Genomic DNA, 25,246 nt, shown 5'->3' with positions numbered 1-25,246 from the left:
GCCTATGAAAAGTTTCCAATTTCTTATGCATGAGAAATGACATACTATCCTCTAGATGTTTAGTTGTTTGCCTCTATAACTGAGTTAGGAATAGGAAACATGGCTTATATGTTGGTGATAGAACAAAAGGAGAACCTGCTTTGTTCAGTTCCTTCAACACCATTTCAGAAATACCTTCTGGAAGAAGGAAGGAAATAGGCTGCTTAGGTGGGATTTGTAAAATTTAGCATTGGATTACTGAAGGATATTAACCTCCCCTACTTCCAAGGTGTACAGCATTTCTCTTAGCAGAGCGTTTATGTGTTCTATCCTTAAATTAACCCCTTAACAACCAGCATCGTACCCTGTACGACGATGGTCGTTATGCTCTTAAGGACCAGTGACGTACCCTGTACGTTACTGTAGTCCTGGGTTTCTCTCTGCCACAATCTCACTCAAAATAGCGAGATTGCTCTATTTCTGCATGCCCCACGAGTAGGGCACTGCAAATATAGATTTGCAGAGTTTCCGATGCAGAGAGGGCCATCCTGTGGCCATCTCTATATCGGACAGCGGTGATGCCGATCGTTGGTGGGTGAGAGCGTAAGGAGGGAGGCGGGTGGGTGGCCCATCACTGGAGGGGGCGGGAGGAGGGCAAGACCGCTATGCCAGGCTACACAGATAGGGAAAAAAATAGTACCTAAAATGGTGACAAATAGGTAGTGGAGGGAGAGTTAGAGAGCTGTTTGGGGGTATCAGGGAGGTTGGGGGTAAAAGGGGATCATACACTGCAAAAAATATTTAAAAACTTAAATATATATATATATATATATATATATATATATATATATATATATATATATAAAGAAAAGCAGCCTTTTATTTTAGTACTGGCAGACATTCAACATGGGAGTGACAATTGTGGGGTGGGGGAGGGAAGAGAGCTGTTTGAGAGGGGTCAGGGAGGGATCAGGAGGAGGGATTATCAGATGGGAGGCTGATCTCTACACTAAAGCTAAAATTAACCCTAAAAGCTACCTAATTAACCCCTTCACTGCTGGGCATAATACAAGTGTGGTGCGCAGCGGCATTTAGCGGCCTTCTAATTACCAAAAAGCAATGCCAAAGCCATATATATTTGCTATTTCTAAACAAAGGGGATCCCAGAGAAGCATTTACAACCATTTGTGCCATGATTGCACAAGCTGTTTGTAAATAATTTCAGTGAGAAACCTAAAATTGTGACAAAGTTAATAAAAAAAAATATTTGATCGCATTTGGCTGTGAAATGGTGGCATAAATTATACCAAAATGGGCCTAGATCAATACTTTGGGTTGTCTACTAAAAAAAAACATAATTTATGTAAGAAATTACATATTCTTCTTTCATAATTTTTCATAAAACATAATTTATGTAAGAACTTACATATTCTTCTTTCAGATTGGCAAGAGTCCATGAGCTAGTGACGTATGAGATATACAATCCTACCAGGAGGGGCAAAGTTTCCCAAACCTCGAAATGCCTATAAATACACCCCTCACCACACCCACAATTCAGTTTAACGAATAGCCAAGTAGTGGGGTGATAGAAAAAGGAGTAAAAAAAGTATACAAAAAGAGGAACTGGAAATATAATTGTGCTTTTATACAACAAAATCATAACCACCAGAAAAAGGGTGGGTCTCATGGACTGTTGCCAATATGAAAGAAATGAATTTATCAGGTAAGTTCTTACATAAATTATGTATGTTTCCTTTCATGTAATTGGCAAGAGTCCATGAGCTAATGACGTATGGTATAGAAATACCTAAGATGTGGAAGTCCACAGAAGACTCACTAGAAAGGGAGGGATAAAATATAAACAGGCATTTTCCGCTGAAAAAATTAAATCCACAAAAAAATTAATTTTTCTCATAAATTGAAAAAAAAAAAAAACAAACTTAAAACATTAGCAGAAGAATCAAACTGAAACATCTGCCTGAAGAACTTTTCTACCAAAGACTGCTTCAGAAGAAGCAAATATGTCAAAATGGTAAAATTTAGTAAATGTATGCAAAGAAGACCAAGTTGCTGCTTTGCAAATCTGATCAACTGAAGCTTCATTCTTAAAAGCCCAAAAAGGGGAGACTGATCTAGTAGAATGAGCTGTGATCCTCTGAGGCGGGGACTGTCCCTCCTCCAAATAAGCTTTATGAATCAAAAGCCTCAACCAAGATGCCAAAGAAATGGCAGAAGCTTTCTGACCTTTCCTAGAACCAGATAAGACAACAAATAGACTAGAAGTCTTCCTGAAATCTTTAGTAGCTTCAACATAATATTTCAAAGCTCTTACAACATCCAAAGATCTTTCAAGAGCATTATTGGGATTGGGACACAAGGAAGGAACAACAATTTCCCTACTAATGTTGTTAGAATTCACAACCTTAGGAAGAAATTTAAACGAAGTCCGCAAAACAGCCTTATCCTGATGGAAAATCAGAAAAGGAGACTCACAAGAGAGAGCAGACAATTCAGAAACTATTCTAGCTGAAGAGATAGCCAAAAGAAACAACACTTTCCAAGAAAGTAGTTTAATATTAAAAGAATGCATAGGCTCAAAAGGAGGAGCCGGCAAATTCTTCAAAACCAAATTAAGACTCCAAGGAGTAGAAATTAATTTAATAACAGGCTTGATACAAACCAAAGCCTGAACAAAACAGTGAATATCAAGAAGCTTAGCAATCTTTCTATGAAATAAAACAGAAAGAGACGAGATTTGTCCCTTCAAAGTACTTGCAGACAAACCTTTATCCAAACCATCCTGAAGAAACTGTAAAATTCTAGGAATTCTAAAAGAATGCCAGGAGAATTTATGAGAAGAACACCATGAAATATAGGTCTTCCAAACTCGATAATAAATCTTCCTTGAAACAGAGTTACGAGCCTGTAGCATAGTATTAATCACTGAGTTAGAGAAACCTCTATGACTAAGCACTAAGCGTTCAAATTCCATACTTTCAAATTTAACGATTTGAGATCCTGATGGAAAAACCGCCCTTGAGAAAGTAGGTATGGTCTTAGAGGAAGTGGCCAAGGCTGGTAACTGGACATCCGAACAAGATCCGCATACCAAAACCTGTGAGGCCACGCTGGTGCTATCAGAAACACATACGATTGTTCCATAATGATCTTGGAGATCACTCTTGGAAGAACTAGAGGTGGAAAGATATAAGCAGGTTGGTAAAACCAAGGAACTGCTAAAGCATCCACCATCTCCGCCTGAGGATCCCTGGACCTGGACAGGTACCTGGGAAGTTTCTTGTTTAGATGAGAAGCCATCAGATCTATTTCTGGAAGACCCCACATCTGTACAATCTGACAAAAGACATCTGGATGGAGAGACCACTCCCCTGGATGTAAGGTCTGACGGCTGAGATATTCCACTTCCCAATTGTCTACACCTGGGATATGCACCGCAGAAATTAGACAAGAGCTGGATTCTGCCCAAAAAAGTATCTGAGATACTACTTTCATAGCTAGGGGACTGCAAGTCCCACCCTGATGATTGATATATGCCACCGTTGTGATATTGTCCGTCTGAAAACAAATGAATGGTTCTCTTTTTAACAGAGGCCAAACCTGAAGAGCCCTGAAAATAGCACAGAGTTCTAAAATATTGATTGGTAACCTCACCTCTTGAGGTTTCCAAACCCCTTGTGCTGTTAGAGATCCCCAGACAGCTACCCAACCTGAAAGACTTGCATCTGTTGTGATCCCAGTCCAAGTAGGACGAACAAAAGTGGTCCCCTGAAATAAACGATGATGGTCTAACCACCAAATCAGAGAGAGTTAAATGTTGGGATTTAAGTATATCAATTGTGATATTCGAGTATAATCCCTGCACCATTGATTCAACATACAAAGCTGCAGAGGTCTCATATGAAAACAAGCAAAGGGGATCGCGTCCGATGCTGTAGTCATGAGACCTAAAACTTCCATGTACATAGCCACTGAAGGGAATGATTGAGACTGAAGGTTTCGACAAGCTGAAACCAATTTCATTTGTCTCTTGTCTGTTAAGGACAGAGTCATGGACACTAAATCTATATGGAAACCTAAAAAGGTTACCTTTGTCTGAGGAATCAAGAAACTCTTTGGTAAATTGATCCTCCAACCATGTTTTTGAAGAAACAACACTAGTTGATTCATGTGAGATTCAGCTAAATGTAAAGACTGAGCTAGTACCAAGATATCGTCCAAATAAGGAAACACCGCAATGACACAGTGACACAGCAGTGACACAGTGTATATAAGCAGTGGCACACAGTGTGTATCAGCAGCAACACAGTGTATATAAGCAGTGGCACACAGTGTGAATCAGCAGACACAGTGTATATAAGCAGTAGCACACAGTGTGAATCAGCAGACACAGTGTATATAAGCAGTGGCACACAGTGTGTATCAGCAGCGACACAGTGTATATAAGCAGTGGCCCACAGTGTATATAAGCAGTGGCCCACAGTGTGTATCAGCAGACACAGTGTATATAAGCAGTGGCACACAGTGTGTATCAGCAGTGACACAGTGTATATAAGCAGTGGCACACAGTGTATATAAGCAGTGTCACACAATGTGTATCAGCAGACATTGTATATAAGCAGTGTTACACAGTGTGTATCAGCAGACACAGTGTATATAAGCAGTGTCACACAGTGTGTATCAGCAGTGACACAGTGTATATAAGCAGTGTCACACAGTGTGTATCAGCAGACACAGTGTATATAAGCAGTGTCACACAGTGTATATAAGCAGTGTCACACAGTCTGTATCAGCAGACACAGTGTATATAAGCAGTGGCACACAGTGTGTATCAAGTCACACAGTGTATATAAGCAGTGTCACACAGTGTGTATCAGCAGTGACACAGTGTATATAAGCAGTGTCACACAGTGTATATAAGCAGTGTCACACAGTGTGTATCAGCAGTGACACAGTGTATATAAGCAGTGTCACACAGTGTATATAAGCAGTGTCACACAGTGTGTATCAGCAGACACAGTGTATATAAGCAGTGGCACACAGTGTGTATCAGCAGTCACACAGTGTATATAAGCAGTGTCACACAGTGTGTATCAGCAGTCACACAGTGTATATAAGCAGTGTCACACAGTGTGTATCATCAGACACAGTGTATATAAGCAGTGTCACACAGTGTATATAAGCAGTGGAACACAGTGTGTATCAGCAGTGACACAGTGTATATAAGCAGTGTCACACAGTGTGTATCAGCAGACATTGTATATAAGCAGTGTCACACAGTGTGTATCAGCAGACACAGTGTATATAAGCAGTGTCACACAGTGTATATAAGCAGTGACACAGTGTATATAAGCAGTGGCACACAGTGTGTATCAGCAGACACAGTGTATATAAGCAGTGGCACACAGTGTGTATCAGCAGACACAATGTATATAAGCAGTGGCACACAGTGTGTATCAGTAGTGACACAGTATATATAAGCAGTGACACACAGTGTGTATCAGCAGACACAGTGTATATAAGCAGTGGCACACAGTGTGTATCAGCAGTGACACAGTGTATATAAGCAGTGTCACACAGTGTGTATCAGCAGACATTGTATACAAGCAGTGTCACACAGTGTGTATCAGCAGACACAGTGTATATAAGCAGTGACACAGTGTATATAAGCAGTGGCACACAGTGTGTATCAGCAGACACAGTGTATATAAGCAGTGGCACACAGTGTGTATCAGCAGACACAGTGTATATAAGCAGTGGCACACAGTGTGTATCAGCAGACACAGTGTATATAAGCAGTGTCACACAGTGTGTATCAGCAGACACAGTGTATATAAGCAGTGGCACACAGTGTGTATCAGCAGACACAGTGTATATAAGCAGTGGCACACAGTGAGTATCAGCAGACACAGTGTATATAAGCAGTGGCACACAGTGTGTATCAGCAGACACAGTGTATATAAGCAGTGTCACACAGTGTGTATCAGCAGACACAGTGTATATAAGCAGTGTCACACAGTGTGTATCAGCAGACACAGTGTATATAAGCAGTGTCACACAGTGTGTATCAGCAGACACAGTGTATATAAGCAGTGGCACACAGTGTGTATCAGCAGACACAGTGTATATAAGCAGTGGCACACAGTGAGTATCAGCAGACACAGTGTATATAAGCAGTGGCACACAGTGAGTATCAGCAGACACAGTGTATATAAGCAGTGGCACACAGTGTGTATCAGCAGACACAGTGTATAAAAGCAGTGGCACACAGTGTGTATTAGTAGTGACACAGTGTATATAAGCAGTGGCAAACAGTGTGTATCAGCAGTTACACAGTGTATATAAGCAGTGTCACACAGTGTGTATCAGCAGACACAGTGTATAAAAGCAGTGGCACACAGTGTGTATTAGTAGTGACACAGTGTATATAAGCAGTGTCACACAGTGTGTATCAGCAGACACAGTGTATATAAGCAATGGCACACAGTGTGTATTAGTAGTGACACAGTGTATATAAGCAGTGGCACACAGTGTGTATCAGCAGACACAGTGTATATAAGCAGTGGCACACAGTGTGTATCAGCAGACACAGTGTATATAAGCAGTGGCACACAGGGTGTATCAGCAGACACAGTGTATATAAGCAGTGGCACACAGTGTGTATCAGCAGACACAGTGTATATAAGCAGTGGCACACAGTGTGTATTAGCAGTTACACAGTGTATATAAGCAGTGGCACACAGTGTGTATCAGCAGACACAGTGTATATAAGCAGTGGCACACAGTGTGTATCAGCAGACACAGTGTATATAAGCAGTGGCACACAGTGTGTATTAGTAGTGACACAGTGTATATAAGCAGTGGCACACAGTGTGTATCAGCAGACACAGTGTATATAAGCAGTGGCACACAGTGTGTATCAGCAGACACAGTGTATATAAGCAGTGTCACACAGTGTGTATTAGTAGTGACACAGTGTATATAAGCAGTGGCACACAGTGTGTATTAGTAGTGTGTGTGTGTGTGGGGGGGAGACGCTTACAACAGCACAAAACATGAATACGTTGCTGCCTTATAAACATTATACAAATATAAACTGTATATTACTGCTGAATTTGTCAAAATAATCCCTTTATTCTGTCTATGAGCTTCATCATGATGCCTAAATGGTAGAATCATAAAACCTGAATTGCACACTGATGTTTCTGCCGTGCAACTATCTGAGACAAATTGTCACCATCAAAGAATCTCCCTTTTACTTAATATGCGCTAATCACCTGTAGCCGTATTTATAGGAAGTTCATCCTCCTCAGTCTTCACCTGATCACACAGATCTTCTGTTATCTCAGCTTTCACTATATCAGTGTTATCTTTATCTGTACAAATAAAGCAGATTCAGTTTTTATATCACATGATCTAGTTTTTATAACTTTATCATAAAATACTTTAGCAAAAGAAATACCAGAAGTTATTGGAGTGGAAGAGAGTTTTTTCCCCATATCCAATAACTGTTATTGGATATTGGGAGAAAACTCTCTTCCACTCCAATCCTCTGGTTTGACTAATGGTTAATCACTTCCCTCTTACTCTCTTAAGAGGATAAACCCTTTACACAATATCCCCTATAAAAGTAAATAATGACAAATTTAAGAGTTTCACAAAACAGCCTAATAAAATCTTACAAAATCAGAGAACAAGTGTACATATAAACAATACCTTCAATTTATTCACAATCAATATGAAAAACCACCTGTGGTGTAATAAAAATGAGCGATAAAAATAAATTTGAGAGATAAAAAGTTCAATATAAAAGTCCAATCAGAAGTTCCGCTTTATAACAGAATATCCTGAGTCTGTGAGTTCATAAAACAGAATGCGGGAAAAAAGCCCTGAATAAGACTTAATAGTATCAGTGCAAAGCTCTAAGATATTTTAATTCAGCCCTCAAATGCCACTTACTATGGTACACACACAACTACACATGAAATCATGCTGCTTACTCCCAAATTCTGCAGCTTACACTCTGTGCTTACCTTGCACGGCGCTCGGTATTCCGGCATGTATCTTACCCTTTCGGTGTACCAGCCGCACCTTTCTGGCGTTCCGTGTTGTTTCAGGTCACACTCTTACTCAATACAATCCTCCTGTGTGCTGCTGGGTTTATCAGCTTGCACTTCGTCTGTGCGCGGTGTCTGGCTCCAAAGTCACGTGATCACAAGGTTGTCTACTATTGGGTAAGTGTGTCACCGTCTTCAGGCTTACAGGCTACAGATTCCTCTATGGCGGCTGATTCAATTTTCCTCAATCCACCTTGTAGTTTAAACAGGCAATTTTGAGACTGATAGATGCCTGCACACTCAACTGTAACTGCATTGCACACTCACCTGTAACCCACTATGTCTCTCAGACACAACATACATGCACACTCACATGTAACCTACATTTCAAATACACAATATACGTGTATACTCACCTGTAACCCTGTGTCCCTCAGACACAATATACATGCACACTGACCTGTAATCTACTTCCCTCAGACACAAAATAAGTGCTTAGACACAACATGCCTGCACTCTCACCTGTAACCTGTGCCCCTCAGACACAACATGCCTGCACACTCACCTTTAACCTGTGCCCCTCAGACACAATATGTGTGCACACTCACCTGTAACCTGCGTTTCTCAGACACAACATATGTGCACACTCACCTGTAACCTGTGCCCCTCAGACACAATATGTGTGCACACTCACCTTTAACCTGCGTTTCTCAGACACAATATGTGTGCACACTCACCTTTAACCTGCGTTTCTCAGACACAATATGTGTGCACACTTACCTGTAACCTGCGTTTCTCAGACACAACATATGTGCACACTCACCTGTAACCTGTGCCCCTCAGACACAATATGTTTGCAGACTCACCTTTAACCTGCGTTTCTCAGACACAATCGGCTAGATTTAGAGTTTGGCTTTAGCCGTCAAAACCAGCGTTAGAGGCTCCTAACGCTGGTTTTGGGCTACCGCTGGTATTTAGAGTCAGTCAGGAAAGGGTCTAACGCTCACTTTGCAGCCGCGACTTTTCCATACCGCAGATCCCCTTACGTCATTTGCGTATCCTATCTTTTCAATGGGATCTTTCTAACGCCGGTATTTAGAGTCGTGGATGAAGTGAGCGTTAGAAATCTAACGACAAAACTCCAGCCGCAGAAAAAAAGTCAGTAGTTAAGAGCTTTTTGGGCTAACGCCGGTTTATAAAGCTTTTAACTACTGTGCTCTAAAGTACACTAACACCCATAAACTACCTATGTACCCCTAAACCGAGGCCCCCCCACATAGCCGCAACTCTATTAAAAATTTTTAACCCCTAATCTGCCGACCGCACACCGCCGCCACCTACGTTATCCCTATGTACCCCTAATCTGCTGCCCCTAATAACGCCGACACCTACATAATATTTATTAACCCCTAATCTGCCGCCCCCAACGTCGCCTCCACCTACCTACACTTATTAACCCCTAATCTGCCGAACAGACCTCACCGCTACTATAATAAATGTATTAACCCCTAATCCGCCTCACTCCCGCCTCAATAACCCTATAATAAATAGTATTAACCACTAATCTGCCCTCCCTAACATCGCCGCCACCTAACTTCAAGCATTAACCCCTAATCTGCCGACCGTACCTCACCGCTACTCTAATAAATGTATTAACCCCTAAAGCTAAGTCTAACCCTAACACTAACACCCCCCTAAGTTAAATATAATTTAAATCTAACGAAATAAATTAACTCTTATTAAATAAATTATTCCTATTTAAAGCTAAATACTTACCTGTAAAATAAACCCTAATATAGCTACAATATAAATTATAATTATATTGTAGCTATTTTAGGATTAATATTTATTTTACAGGCAACTTTGTATTTATTTTAACCAGGTACAATAGCTATTAAATAGTTAATAACTATTTAATAGCTACCTAGTTAAAATAATTACAAAATTACCTGTAAAATAAATCCTAACCTAAGTTACAATTAAACCTAACACTACACTATCAATAAATTAATTAAATAAATTACCTACAATTAAACCTAACACTACACTATCAATAAATTAATTAAATACAATACCTACAAATAAATACAATTAAATAAACTAACTAAAGTACAAAAAATAAAAAAAAAATAAGTTACAAAAAATAAAAAAATATTTACAAACATTAGAAAAAAAATTACAAAAATGTTAAACTAATTACACCTACTCTAAGCCCCCTAATAAAATAACAAAGCCCCCCAAAATAAAAAAATGCCCTACCCTATTCTAAAATTAAAATAGAAAAGCTCTTTTACTTTACCAGCCCTTAAAAGGGCCCTTTGCGGGGCATGCCCCAAAGAATTCAGCTCTTTTGCCTGTAAAAAAAAAAATACAATACCCCCCCCCAACATTACAACCCACCACCCACATACCCCTAATCTAACCCAAACCCCCCTTAAATAAACCTAACACTAAGCACCTGAAGATCTTCCTACCTTGTCTTCACCATGCCAGGTATCACCGATCGCTCCAGGATCCGAAATCTTCATCCAAGCCCAAGCGGGGGCTGGAGATCCATCATCCGGCTGAAGTCTTCTATCAAGCGACGGCTGAAGAGGTCCAGAAGAGGCTCCAAAGTCTTCCTCCTATCCGGGCAGAAGAGTAGATCCGGACCGGCAACCATCTTCTTCAAAGCGGTGACAAGCGGCTCCATGTTGAAGACCTCCGGCGCGGATCCATCCTCTTCTTGCGACGTCCTAAGTCCGAATGAAGGTTCCTTTAAATGACGTCATCCAAGATGGCGTCCCTCGAATTCCGATTGGCTGATAGGATTCTATCAGCCAATCGGAATTAAGGTAGGGAAAATCTAATTGGCTGATTGAATCAGCCAATCAGATTGAGCTTGCATCCTATTGGTTGTTCCGATCAGCCAATAGAATACGAGCTCAATCTGATTGGCTGATTGGATCAGCCAATCGGATTGAACTTGAATCTGATTGGCTGATTCCATCAGCCAATCAGATTTTTCCTACCTTAATTCCTGTAACCTGTGCCTCTCAGACACAATATGTGTGCATCTGGAAATAACATGGGAAGACAAAAAAGAGGCGCATGTGTGTACCAGTAAAGAGATCGAAGATAGTGGAAGAAATCACACCAGGGTACTCACATTTATCCAGAGCACTCATACAGTGCTATCAGGCACGCACTGAGCAATTGCAGCAGCCCAGCTTGCTTACAATATGTTTGCACACTCACCTGTAACCTGCGTTTCTCAGACACAATATGCATGCACACTCACCTGTAACCTGCGTTTCTCAGACTCAACATGTGTGCACACTCACCTGTAACCTGTGCCCCTCAGACACAATATGTGTGCACACTCACCTGTAACCTGTGCCCCTCAGACACAATATGTGTGCACACTTACCTGTAACCTGTGCCTCTCAGACACAATATGTGTGCACACTCACCTGTAACCTGTGCCCCTCAGACACAACATGCCTGCACACTCACCTGTAACCTGTGCCCCTCAGACACAACATATGTGCACACTCACCTGTAACCTGTGCCGCTCAGACACAACATGCCTGCACACTCACATGTAACCTGTGCCCCTCAGACACAACATGCCTGCACACTCACCTGTAACCTGTGCCCCTCAGACACAACATGTGTGCACACTCACCTGTAACCTGTGCCCCTCAGACACAATATGTGTGCACACTCACCTGTAACCTGTGCCCCTCAGACACAATATGTGTGCACACTTACCTGTAACCTGTGCCTCTCAGACACAATATGTGTGCACACTCACCTGTAACCTGTGCCCCTCAGACACAATATGTGTGCATACTCACCTGTAACCTGTGCCCCTCAGACACAACATGTATGCACACTCACATGTAACCTGTGCCCCTCAGACACAACATGCCTGCACACTCACCTGTAACCTGTGCCCCTCAGACACAACATGTGTGCACACTCACCTGTAACCTGTGCCCCTCAGACACAATATGTGTGCATACTCACCTGTAACCTGTGCCCCTCAGACACAACATGTATGCACACTCACATGTAACCTGTGCCCCTCAGACACAACATGCCTGCACACTCACCTGTAACCTGTGCCCCTCAGACACAACATGTGTGCACACTCACCTGTAACCTGTGCCCCTCAGACACAATATGTGTGCACACTCACCTGTAACCTGTGCCCCTCAGACACAACATGTATGCACACTCACATGTAACCTGTGCCCCTCAGACACAACATGCCTGCACACTCACCTGTAACCTGTGCCCCTCAGACACAACATATGTGCACACTCACCTGTAACCTGTGCCCCTCAGACACAATATGTGTGCATACTCACCTGTAACCTGTGCCCCTCAGACACAACATGTATGCACACTCACATGTAACCTGTGCCCCTCAGACACAACATGCCTGCACACTCACCTGTAACCTGTGCCCCTCAGACACAACATGTGTGCACACTCACCTGTAACCTGTGCCCCTCAGACACAACATGTGTGCACACTCACCTGTAACCTGTGCCCCTCAGACACAATATGTGTGCACACTCACCTGTAACCTGTGCCCCTCAGACACAATATGTGTGCACACTCACCTGTAACCTGCGTTTCTCAGACACAACACACTCACCTGTAACCTGTATTTCGTAATAAAGTACATGAAACCCAAAATGTTTATTTCAGTATTCAGACAGAGCATACAATTTAAAAAAAACCTTTCCAATTTACTTCTATTATATAATTGGCTTATTTCTCTTGGTATTCTTTGTTGAAAAACATACCTAGGTAGGCTAAGAAGCTGGGAATTAGATGCTTATTGATGACTGCACAAATATACCTTGTGTCAATGACTTATCAATGTGTTCACCTATTTCCCAGTAATGTATTACTGCTCCTTTAATAAAGAACACTGAAAGAATGAAGCAAAATTGAGAATAAGAGTAAATTGGAAAGTTGTTTAAAAATGTATGATTTATATGAATCATGAAAGAGAAAGTTTGGGTTTTATGTCCCTTTAAACACGTGTGCACACTTACTTGTAACTCGTCTCCCTCACACATAACACACTTACCTGGGCTAATACTATTACTGGATTTATCCGGGGCTCCCAGCTGAGGCGTCACACACAGATCTTCTGTTATCTCAACTTTCACTATATCAGCGTTATCTTCATCTGTACAAATAAAGCAGATTCAGTTTTTATATCACATGATCTAGTTTTTTTTAACTTTACTATAAAATACTTTGTTTACTTCCCACACAGACAATAGCACCAAATTCACACATTCTCCTCCTTTTCTTTTTTATAGTGATCCTCTATATACCAGTATACAAAATACAACATGAACTAAACAAGGGTTAAATCATTGTGTTATCTGTGCTTATAAAGCAGACAGTAAAGTACAAGGGAGAGCAGTAAGTAACTGTGTGCACAGCCCCGGCAGACTCTCACGTATTACTACTCACCGGCAGGGAGGGAGAGCAGTAAGTAACTGTGTGCACAGCCCCGGCAGACTCTCACGTATTACTACTCACCAGCAGGGAGGGAGAGCAGTAAGTAACTGTGTGCACAGCCCCAGCAGACTCTCACGTATTACTACTCACCGGCAGGGAGGGAGAGCAGTAAGTAACTGTGTGCACAGCCCCGGCAGACTCTCACGTATTACTACTCACCGGCAGGGAGGGAGAGCAGTAAGTAACTGTGTGCACAGCCCCGGCAGACTCTCACGTATTACTACTCACCGGCAGGGAGGGAGAGCAGTAAGTAACTGTGTGCACAGCCCCGGCAGACTCTCACGTATTACTACTTACCGGCAGGGAGGGAGAGCAGTAAGTAACTGTGTGCACAGCCCCAGCAGACTCTCACGTATTACTACTCACCGACAGGGAGGGAGAGCAGTAAGTAACTGTGTGCACAGCCCCGGCAGACTCACGTATTACTACTCACCGGCAGGGAGGGAGAGCAGTAAGTAACTGTGTGCACAGCCCCGGCAGACTCTCACGTATTACTACTCACTGGCAGGCAGGGAGATCAGTAAGTAACTGTGTGCACAGCCCCGGCAGACTCTCACGTATTACTACTCACCGGCAGGGAGGGAGAGCAGTAAGTAACTGTGTGCACAGCCCCGGCAGACTCTCACGTATTACTACTCACCGGCAGGGAGGGAGAGCAGTAAGTAACTGTGTGCACAGCCCCGGCAGACTCTCACGTATTACTACTCACCGGCAGGGAGGGAGAGCAGTAAGTAACTGTGTGCACAGCCCCGGCAGACTCTCACGTATTACTACTCACCGGCAGGGAGGGAGAGCAGTAAGTAACTGTGTGCACAGCCCCGGCAGACTCTCACTTATTACTACTCACCGGCAGGGAGGGAGCAATGTATTACAGTCTGATGACTATTCATGTCATCTGTCTCATCCTCTTCCTTCACATTTAATAGCCCAGTGCCCGGGTTTTCCTCTAGACGCCCTGTAATTACAGCAGGAAGTTACTTTGTTGTATACAGATGTATTATTTAGACACTTTAACACATTTTGTTTCTGAATTATATATTATTGGTTTAGCTTCTATAAAAAAATGCACTGTATAAAATTGTTCTGATGAGAAACCTTTTCTTTTAACAACTACAAAAAAAAATCTGTTTTAATTATATTAAGGTAGTTGATAAATAAATATGAAACAATTAAGTGTTCAGCAATTACATGTAAATTACCTTTAAAGGGACAGTCTACTCCAAATTTTTTTATTGTTTAAAAAGATAGATAATCTCTTTATTACCCATTCCCCAGTTTTGCATAACCAACACTGTTATATTAATATACTTTTTACCTCTGTATTTAACTTGTATCTAAGCCTCTTCTGATAGCTCCCTGATCACATGACTTTTTATTTATTATCTATTGACTTGAATTTTAGCCAATTAGTGCTGTGTTGTGCACTACACATTGAGCACAATGTTATATATATGGCCCACATAAACTAGCAGTCTCCTGTTGTGAAAAGCTAATAAAAAAACCTGTGATAAGAGACAGGCAGGAATTTAGAGGTTTAAATGTTATAAAGTATATTTATATAACTATGTTTGTTGTGCAAAGCTGGGGAATGGGTAGTAAAAGCATACTACATTTGGTGTTGACTGTTCCTTTAATTACCGTATTATGAGTTTAGGGGACACTGGAATAATACAAACATGTACTTCAAGGGCAATGGAAGGTGCCTTTGGTGCTTTCAAAATAAAAAAAAAAATGCCTGAAGTATCTCCTGCTTAAAGGGACACTGAACCCAATTTTTTTCTTTTGTGATTCAGGTAGAGCATGCAATTTTAAGCAACTTTCTAATTTACTCCTATTATCATTTTTTTCTTCATTCTCTTGGTCTCTTTATTTGAAAAAGAAGGCAGCTAAGCTTTTTTTGGTTCAGTCCTCTGGACAGCACTTTTTTATTGGTGGATGAATTTATCCACCAATCAGCAAGGACAACCCAGGTTGTTGACCAAAAATGAGCCGGCATCTAAACTTACATTCTTGCATTTAAAATAAAGATACCAAGAGAATGAAGAACATTTCATAATAGGAGTAAATTAGAAAGTTACTTAAAATGTCATGCTCCATCTGAATCACGAAAGAAAAAAATTTTAACTTTTTTTTATTTGATCGCATTTGGCGGTGAAATGGTGACATTAAATATACTAAAATTGGCCTAGATCAATACTTTGGGTTGTCTACTACACTACACTAAAGCTAAAATCAACTCTACAAGCTCCCTAATTAACCCCTTCACTGCTGGGCATAATACATGTGTGGTGTGGAGCGGCATTTAGCGGCCTTCTAATTACCAAAAAGCAACGCCAAAGCCATATAAGTCTGCTATTTATGAACACACGCTGTTTGTAATTAATTTCAGTGAAAAACCTAATATTTGTGAAAAAGTTTGTGAAAAAGTGAACAATTTTTTTTATTTGATTGCATTTGGCGGTGAAATGGTGGCATGAAATATACCAGCCCTTAACGACGTACAGGGTACATCGCTGGTCTTTAAAGACCAGCTTGTGTAAGACGTACCCTGTACGACATGCATCGTTAAGGGGTTAAACTAATTACACCTAATCTTAATAGCCCTATCAAAATAAAAAAGCCCCCCCAAAATAAAAAAACCCTAGCCTAAACTAAACTACCAATAGCCCTGAAAAGGGCCTTTTGCGGGGCATTGCCCCAAAGAAATCAGCTCTTTTACCTGAAAAAAAAATACAAACAAACCCCCTAAAAATAAAACCCACCACCCACACAACCAACTCCCCAAATAAAACCCTGTAGAAACTCCCTGAAGAAACAGAAGAAAACAGGAGCGCAACTCCGTGCACCAAACAGTACACGGTCACGGACTATCTAAGTGTAGAATTAAAGCTTTAATGTTTAAAGATACATATAAAACACAAATTACAAATATCCACTCACATAGAAACCCTCAAACATATGAGGTATGTGCTCGCATCTATGTAAGTGTAATGGGAAAACGTCCCTCCGCCAGCTCCTTTCTCTCACCCTCCTGTGAGTATTTGTATCCAGCGTATAGATTCCCTCAAAGTTTCAGGACCCTCTCTGTATCGATCAGGAAAGCGGTGCACTGTGAATAGCCGGCTCCAGTATGACCCTATTCCTGTCGTCAGCGTGCGTTCAATGGGCGTGGCCTAACGCGTTTCGCGAGGCTCCTTATTGCTGAAGTGTATGGAACTTTGTTCTTTAAGCAGCTTATTATACAGCATTGTTTCTAGCTATCTCCGTTACTCAAAAAACAGTCTGTGTTATTTCATTTAGATATGTAAAAGCACATATTCGTTAGCTTAAGAGGAATATACAAACATAAAGGAAATCCAAATAATAATTAATTTCACATATAGATAAAAATATCCTAATACTAAAAAATACATATATATGCTATCAATGTTAAAACCATACTTCATACACCATAATAAAAAATTGTTATAAAAGCTTTCAAAATTCATAAATTAATAGATAAATATATATACATACAGCATAAGTTTAACCTATTAGCAAATTTATTAACCCTTCACAAAATTGATCCTAATCAAAAAATAAATAATATACTTAAAATGATATAATATATAACAAACAATGCTGTATAATAAGCTGCTTAAAGAAAAACAATGCTGTATAATAAGCTGCTTAAAGAACAAAGTTCCATACACTTCAGCAATAAGGAGAGATGTGTAGAGGTGTGGTAGACGGAACGGACATAAAAAGGTGCAAATGAGCAAGATGGGCATTGCCTCTGACGAAGCGAGGAGGAGCCTCACGAAACGCGTTAGGCCACGCCCATTGACCGCACGCTGACGACAGGAATAGGGTCATACTGGAGCCGGCTATTCACAGTGCACCACTTTCCTGATCGATACAGAGAGGGTCCTGAAACTTTGAGGGAATCTATCCGCTGGATACAAATACTCACAGGAGGGTGAGAGAAAGGAGCTGGCAGAGGGACGTTTTCCCATTACACTTACATAGATGCGAGCACATACCTCATATGTTTGAGGGTTTCTATGTGAGTGGATATTTCTAATTTGTGTTTTATATGTATCTTTAAACATTAAAGCTTTAATTCTACACTTACATCGTCCGTGTACTGTTTGGTGCACAGAGTTGCGCTCCTGTTTTCTTCTGTTTCTTCAGGGAGTTTCTACATATTTTTTGCACCCACGGAGCATACACCAGTGGGTAAAAGGAGCAGCAGGACTGTGTGGAGAAAGACTGTGGAGAGACTGTTCACATATGGACTATATAATATTTTCCATCTGCTTATTAGAATAATTGGTGGTAAGAGCATATACATTTATTTTATTTATTTTTTTTTTTTTTCAAATATATTTTTATTGAGGTTGTGAAATAAGTACAGCATTCAATTTACAACACAGAGTTACAAACATACAAAACTTGACAAACTGAAAAGAAAAAAAAAAAAACGCATATTGCCTAAGAAAGCAAAAATAAAAAAAAAGTGAACCTCTTTTTTTTTTTTTATTAAGAAATATCCCCTTTAGAAATAGTAAGGTGTAAAATGGAGTATTAGTTTCCCCTAAAAACAAGAGGGGGCCACTTATGGACCTCCTGAACTAGGTTGATGCAATGCATGAGGGGCTTTAGGGAGAGAATAAGATAAGAAATTGGGCCACTCTTGGACCCAAAATATTTTGGAGAATGATGTAAAACAGATTGTGTTAGGGACATTAATAGTGTGATATAAAGGGCTAGTATAATACAGCATTAATAAGTGTTGTCTCAAAATACATACTGGGAGATCAGAGGGTATATATGGAATGCTGGTTAAGGTTACTCCATGACTTCCTATAAAGTTACTGCCACAGTCTAAGTGCTGCTCTAGATTGGGTACAGCTGAGAGGGTATTGGTACACTTTTATAGTTATAAATAAAACTTTACTCCCCTCTGGTGGAGAAGCCTGGTATCTGTATATAGTCATACAGCTTATTTTTCATGCAATTAGCAGAAGCAATGAACATACATGGGTATAGGCTTTAGAGTTCTATCGTAACTTCATACAGGACTGTGATATAACCCCAGGGTAAAATCTAAAACACATAGCAACCATAATATATATTTGTGTACATGTAGGAAACAAGGAAAAAACGAACAAAAACTAAGATATGTAATCATCTAACCGGAATAGATAACGTCTGCCTCAAAGTGTACCCTGACACACTGAAAAGTAGAAACGTTAAAACACTATGCAGGGTAGGCGCATGTGCACATTCTAAATATTGTCAGGGGTAATGATAAGAGGAACTGCACCCATGCAATTGGCAGTATTATTCACTGCAATAGAGTAGTTTTGGTGAAATTACATCGCCACTTTTCATACTAGTCAGGGACGTTAATATAGCACTCTGGTATTTTCACTGCCTACTCTTCTTGACATCTATTAAAGTTATTAAGACCCTGATATGGCTGTTATGGGGGTACAAACTAGATCAGCTGGAATGTTCCTGAACCGGCCCGGATTCTGCCCTACTAAAGGTGGTTATACAGGGACTCATAGCTAGCCCCCACATATATGTAGAAACATTGACCACTAGCCCCCATTGCATAATATATCCTAAGGAACAAATATATTGCTAAACAACTTATATGTATACGTTTGATTTACACAGATCCCTAGGGTATCAGGTCTTTGGGCCGTCATTATTAGGACAATAAATAAAACACATTATAACTCAGTCTATTTCGTTAAAATGTCCTGTCCTGGGATCGCAGGCCGTTATATGACCTTTCTTAGCACCCTAACCGATCCCTCTGCTAACCTGTTTGTTGCGGCTGACAGACTCCCAAAGAGGCAAAAAGTTCTTCAAAAGGGTTGGAGAGCAGAAGATTTCTAGCCCAGATAAGCGACTTCTAATGTCCCGCAGACTGCAGTGGGCTTCTGACTGACTTTTGACAAGGCCTCTCCCGGTAAGAACTGGCATGTGCGCAAGAGTCTTTAGGAGCCCGTCTTGGATCTCCTGTGTGGCTTTATCCTTCTCAATAGGAACCGTACAGCTCGTTAGATGTTCCGGCTGCTCAATCTCTGTATGGTGTAGTATTGCCGTTATGCCCTTGCTCTCATTGTGGGGTGTAGAAACCTCGGCCAACTCTATGGTTACAACAGCCTCAGGATTGCTGCAGAGCCTTAGCAGCATATGTAGTGCATTCACATGCGAATCTGACTCCCGTGGTGGAGACCCACAGATCACAGCTGGAACCTCCGGAGTGGTGAAACAAGGCTGGAGCTGTGTACTCGCCGGTGTCTGATCGCAGGTGTTGAAAGCAGGTCCCTTGATGATATCGGACGGTAAGATAGCGTGTGGATCTAGGCTGCGACTCACACTATGCTGCGGTACCGACCGCATAATGTCCTCTGCATTGTTCTCCCCCTTCCACTCAACACCATTTAGGGATGCGGATCTCCTCTCGATACTGATCGGGTGCCTCTTTAGTTCGCCGGGCGGCTTGCACATAGAGGTTAGGTCACTGATTGGGAGGTTTTTACAAAGGAATGAACTTTGCGGGTGCTTAATAGATAGAGACCCAGTATGTGTTTGGATCAGGGACATTAGGGATCCGACTTGTAGTTCCTGCGGCGCTTGCGGCTCTCCTTTAGCCCTAGCACATATGCCTTTTAGGGAGGCAAATTCCCCATTGATGGTTGCACACAGCTTATTGAAGTGGGATTCCAGCATGGCTATAGCGTCCCGGCAGATCGGTTTAGGTGTCAACGCCATATTCAAAAGACAGTGCTTAAGTTTTGAGCATATACGTTATGTCCCTTTTCCCTTTAGGTAGTCGTATTTCTGAGGTCAGGGAATATGTAATAGTTCGTTCTCCTTTCGTTTCTTTATCAAGAATTATCAGTGGCTACGCACTGAAAGTTGTGTAGTAAGTAGTACTACTCGTAACCCCAGTCGGGGGGGGGGAATATGCGAAAACCCCGGCTCCAGAAACTGCCAGACACTTTAGAAATGCGGCAGCCTTGAGGCCTAGCTGCAAAACTTAGACAGAGCGTACAATCCAAAGAGATTCCTCCCGGACTGTCAATTTCTTGAATCTTATAGTGTCCCTCTGGTCCCCACTTTCAGGATTAATACTTTTGTAAATAAAAACAATAGAATATTTAAGAAAAACACTGTAGAGGAACCAGGAGCTCCCACAAAACACGTCCTGTCTCTGCAGCTGTAGGCTCCGCCCCCCCATTTATTTTATTTTATACTGCTTTTATACATGTTTGGTGCTAAGACGTGTATGTTGCATTTTAGCAACTAATATCAGTATATAGGTACACTAATATACACATTTTTAGCTAGATTTATTATACTAATTTGATCTGTTGATTCTTTTATGGTGGCGCTTTGGAAAGTTTTTCTACCAAATAAAACCCTAACTAAAAATCCTAAGCTCCCCATTGCCCTGAAAAAGGGAATTTGGATGGGCATTGCCCTTAAAAGGGCATTTAGCTCTATTGCAGCCCAAAGCCCTAACCTAAAAATAAAACCCACCCAATAAACCCTTAAAAAAACCAGTTTTGAAGATCCGACATCCATCCTCAACAAAGCCGGAAGAAGTCCTCATCGAAGCGGCAAGAAGTCCTCAACGAAGCCGGGAGAAGTCTTCATACAAGCCCGGGAGAAGTGGTCCTCCAGACGGGCAGAAGTCTTCATCCAGACGGCATCTTCTATCTTCATCCATCCGGCGCGGAGCGGGTCCATCTTCAAGACATCCGACGCGGAGCATCCTCTTCTTTCCAACGACTAACGATGAATGAAGGTTCCTTTAAATGATGTCATCCAAGATGGAACAGCCAATAGAATGCAAGCTCAATCCTATTGGCTGATTGGATCAGTCAATAGGATTGAAGTTCAATCCTATTGGCTGATTGCATCAGCCTATAGGATTTTTTCAACCTTAATTCCGATTGGCTGATAGAATTCTATCAGCCAATCAGAATCTAAGGGATGCCATCTTGGATGACGTCATTTAAAGAAACCTTCATTCGTCGTTAGTTGTCGGAAAGAAGAGGATGCTCCGCGTCGGATGTCTTGAAGATGGACCCGCTCCGCCCGCCTGCCGGATGGATGAAGATAGAAGATGCCGTCTGGATGAAGACTTCTGCCCGTCTGGAGGACCACTTCTCCCGGCTTGGATGAAGACTTCTCCCGGCTTCGTTGAGGACTTCTTGCCGCTTCAATGAGGACTTCTCCCGGCTTCGTTGAGGATGGATGTCGGATCTTCAAAACTGTAAGTGGATCTTCCGGGGGTTATTGTCAGTTTTTTTTAAGGGTTTATTGGGTGGGTTTTATTTTTAGGTTGGGCTTTGGGCTGCAATAGAGCTAAATGCCCTTTTAAGGGCAATGTCCATCCAAATGCCCTTTTCAGGGCAATGGGGAGCTTAGTTTTTTTTTAGTTAGGGTTTTATATGGGGGGTTGGTTGTGTGGGTGGTGGGTTTTACTGTTTTTCCAGGTAAAAGAGCCGATTTCTTTGGGCAATGCCCCGCAAAAGGCCCTTTTAGGGGCTATTGGTAGTTTAGTTTAGGCTAGGGTTTTTTTTTTTTTTACTTTGGGGGCGCTTTTTTATTTTGATAGGGCTATTAGATGGCAGAAGCTCTGTTTATTCCAAGAAAATTGTTTCTGACAAGAGGTCATAATTTAAGGTTGGAGGAAAGGAGATTTAATCTCCTGCAACGGAAACGTTTTTTCACTGTAAGAGCAATAAAATTGTGGAACTCATTACCAACGGACATAGTGAACGCCAATACCATAGATACATTTAAAAATAGTCTGGATAAATTTCTGTATACAAACAAAATTAATGGATATGATTGCTAGTATTAAATGGGTCACATTTTAAATGGGGTTATTTAAGCTTAACTGGAGCTTTTTGTAAGTATTTTAGATTTGTATAGGTTGAACTCGATGGACTTCAGTCTTTTTTCAACCTTATCTACTATGTTACTATGTAATTAGTTTAAATATCTTGTATTTTGTGTAATTTAGTGTTTTTTTTTTGTAATTTAGGTATTTGTATTTAATTTATTTAATTATATTAATTTAGGTAATTTATTTAATTGTATTTAATTTAGGTAATTTATTTAATTGTAGTGTAAGGTTAGGTGTTAGTGTAACTTAGGTTAGGTCTTATTTTACAGGTAAATTTGTATTTATTTTAGCTAGGTACTTAGTAAATAGTTAATAACTATTTAGTAACTATTCTACCTAGTTAAAATAAATACAAACTTGCCTGTAAAATAAAGATAAAACCTAAGCTAGCTACAATGTAACTATTAGTTATATTGTAGCTAGCTTAGGGTTTATTTTATAGGTAAGTATTTAGTTTTAAATAGGAATTATTTAGTTAATGATAGTACTTTTATTTAGATTCATTTTAATTATATTTAAGTTAGGGGGTGTTAGGGTTAGACTTTGGTTTAGGGGCTAATAAATTTAGAATAGTGGCGGGCGACGTTGGGGGTGGCAGATTAGGGGTTAATAAATGTAGGTAGGTTGCGGCGACATTGGGGGAGGGAGATTAGGGGTTAATAAAAATAATGTAGGTGTCGACGATGTTGGAGCAGTAGATTAGGGGTTAATAAGTATAATGTAGGTGTCAGCGATGTCGGGCGGCAGATTAGGGGTTAATAAGTGTAAGATTAGGGGTGTTTAGACTCGGGGTTCATGTTAGAGTGTTAGGTGTAAACATAAATTTCGTTTCCCCATAGGAATCAATGGGGCTGCGTTACTGAGCTAAACGCTGCTTTTTTGCAGGTGTTAGACTTTTTCTCAGCCGGCTCTCCCCATTGATGTCTATGGGGAAATCGTGCACGAGCACGTACAACCAGCTCACCGCTGACTTAAGCAGCGCTGGTATTGGAGTGCGGTATGGAGAACATTTTTGCTCTACGATCACTTCTTGTCTTTTAACGCCGGGTTTATAAAAACCTGTAATACCAGTTCTACTTGTATTTATTGCCCTATAACTTGCAAAAAAAGAACATGTGAACATTGGGTATTTCTAAACCCAGGACAAAATTTAAAAACTATTTAGTATGGCTGTTTTTTGGTGGTTGTAGATGTGTAACAGATTTTTCCCATCATATTTTATAAAATGTTTATAGTAAATTATATGATATGATGAAAATATTGGTATCTTTAGAAAGTCCATTTAATGGTGAGAAAAACGTATATAATATGTGTGGGTACAGTAAATGAGTTAGAGGAAAATTACAGCTAAACACAAACACAGCAGAAATGTAAAAATAGCCCTGGTCCCAAACGGTCAGAAAATGGAAAAGTGCTGTGGTTCTTAAGGGGTTAATATACTTTATAAGATTTAAACCTCTACATTTCCGACACAACCAGACAGTGCTAGTTAATGTGTGTCCTATGGATAAACTGTGGAGTTATGCAGGAAGTAGTACTGATTGGCTAAAATGTTTGTAAATAGCATTAAGAGAGGGGGCAGTCTGAGGTTAAGATACAAGGCAATCACAGAGGTAAGAAGTATATTAATAAACCAGATTTGGTTATTCAAAACTGGGGAATGGGTAATGAAGGGATTATCTATCCTTTCAAACAATAATAAAAATTGAGTAGACTGTCCCTTTAACAGAAGATATTGTTCAGCTACTTACTATAAAATTATATACCTGTATCTGTACAGATATCCGACACAGTAATGCTGCAGCTGTAGAGCTATAACTATACCGGGTTTCAGCAGACATAGCTTGTCTTGTCTATGTGAGCTTAGACGAAGTACTACTACAGCTGTAGTACTTTAATTATACCTGTGTATCAGCACACACAGCTATTAGTTGTTTTTTTTTCACTATATGACTACTGCAGCTGTAGTGCTATAATTATACCCGTGCATCAGTACTACTGCAGCTGTATAATTATACCATGTATCAGCATACACAGCTTGTCTATGTGAGCTCAGACCCAGTACTACTGCAGCTGTAGCGCTATAATTATACCTGTGTACCAGCACACACAGCTTGTCTATGTGACCCAGACCCAGTACAACTGCAGCTGTAGTGCTATAATTATACCTGTGTATTAGCACACACAGCTTGTCTATGTGACTCACACCCAGTACTACTGTAGCTGTAGTGCTATAATTATACCTGTGTATCAGCACACACACGGCTAGATTTAGAGTTTGGCGTTAGCCGTGAAAACCAGCGTTAGAGGCTCCTAACGCTGGTTTTAGGCTACCGCCGGTATTTGGAGTCGTGTAGGTAAGGGTCTAACGCTCACTTTTCAGCCGCGACTTTTCCATACCGCAGATCCCCTTACGTCAATTGCGTATCCTATCTTTTCAATGGGATCTTCCTAACTCCGGTATTTAGAGTCGTTTCTGAAGTGAGCGTTAGAGCTCTAACGACAAAACTCCAGCCGCAGAAAAAAAGCAGGAGTTAAGAGCTTTCTGGGCTAACGCCGGTTCATAAAGCTCTTAACTACTGTACTCTAAAGTACACTAACACCCATAAACTACCTATGTACCCCTAAACTGAGGTCCCCCCACATCGCCGCAACTCGATTCAATTTTTTTAACCCCTAATCTGCCGACCGCCACCTACGTTATACTTATGTACCCCTAATCTGCTGCCCCTAACAC

At 40.9% G+C, this 25,246-nt stretch overlaps 1 protein-coding gene across 1 annotated transcript in view; it reads right to left on the bottom strand.

Annotated features, from left to right (window-relative positions):
- LOC128657104 (oocyte zinc finger protein XlCOF6) overlaps positions 1 to 25,246 on the bottom strand; it is a 134,868-nt gene that overhangs the window by 52,617 nt on the left and 57,005 nt on the right. The window contains exons 4-5 of the mRNA XM_053711351.1: positions 14,434 to 14,541; positions 7,275 to 7,373 (exon numbers count right to left, since the gene is read on the bottom strand). Coding sequence (XP_053567326.1) covers positions 7,275 to 7,373; positions 14,434 to 14,541 — 207 coding nt within the window. The remainder of the gene's footprint in view (positions 1 to 7,274; positions 7,374 to 14,433; positions 14,542 to 25,246) is intronic.

Source organism: Bombina bombina, chromosome 4, assembly GCF_027579735.1.
Source record: "Bombina bombina isolate aBomBom1 chromosome 4, aBomBom1.pri, whole genome shotgun sequence".
NCBI classification, from domain to species: domain Eukaryota; kingdom Metazoa; phylum Chordata; class Amphibia; order Anura; family Bombinatoridae; genus Bombina; species Bombina bombina.
Note: the sequence above shows the minus strand (reverse complement) of the source record. Positions and strands in the feature narration are given on the sequence as shown.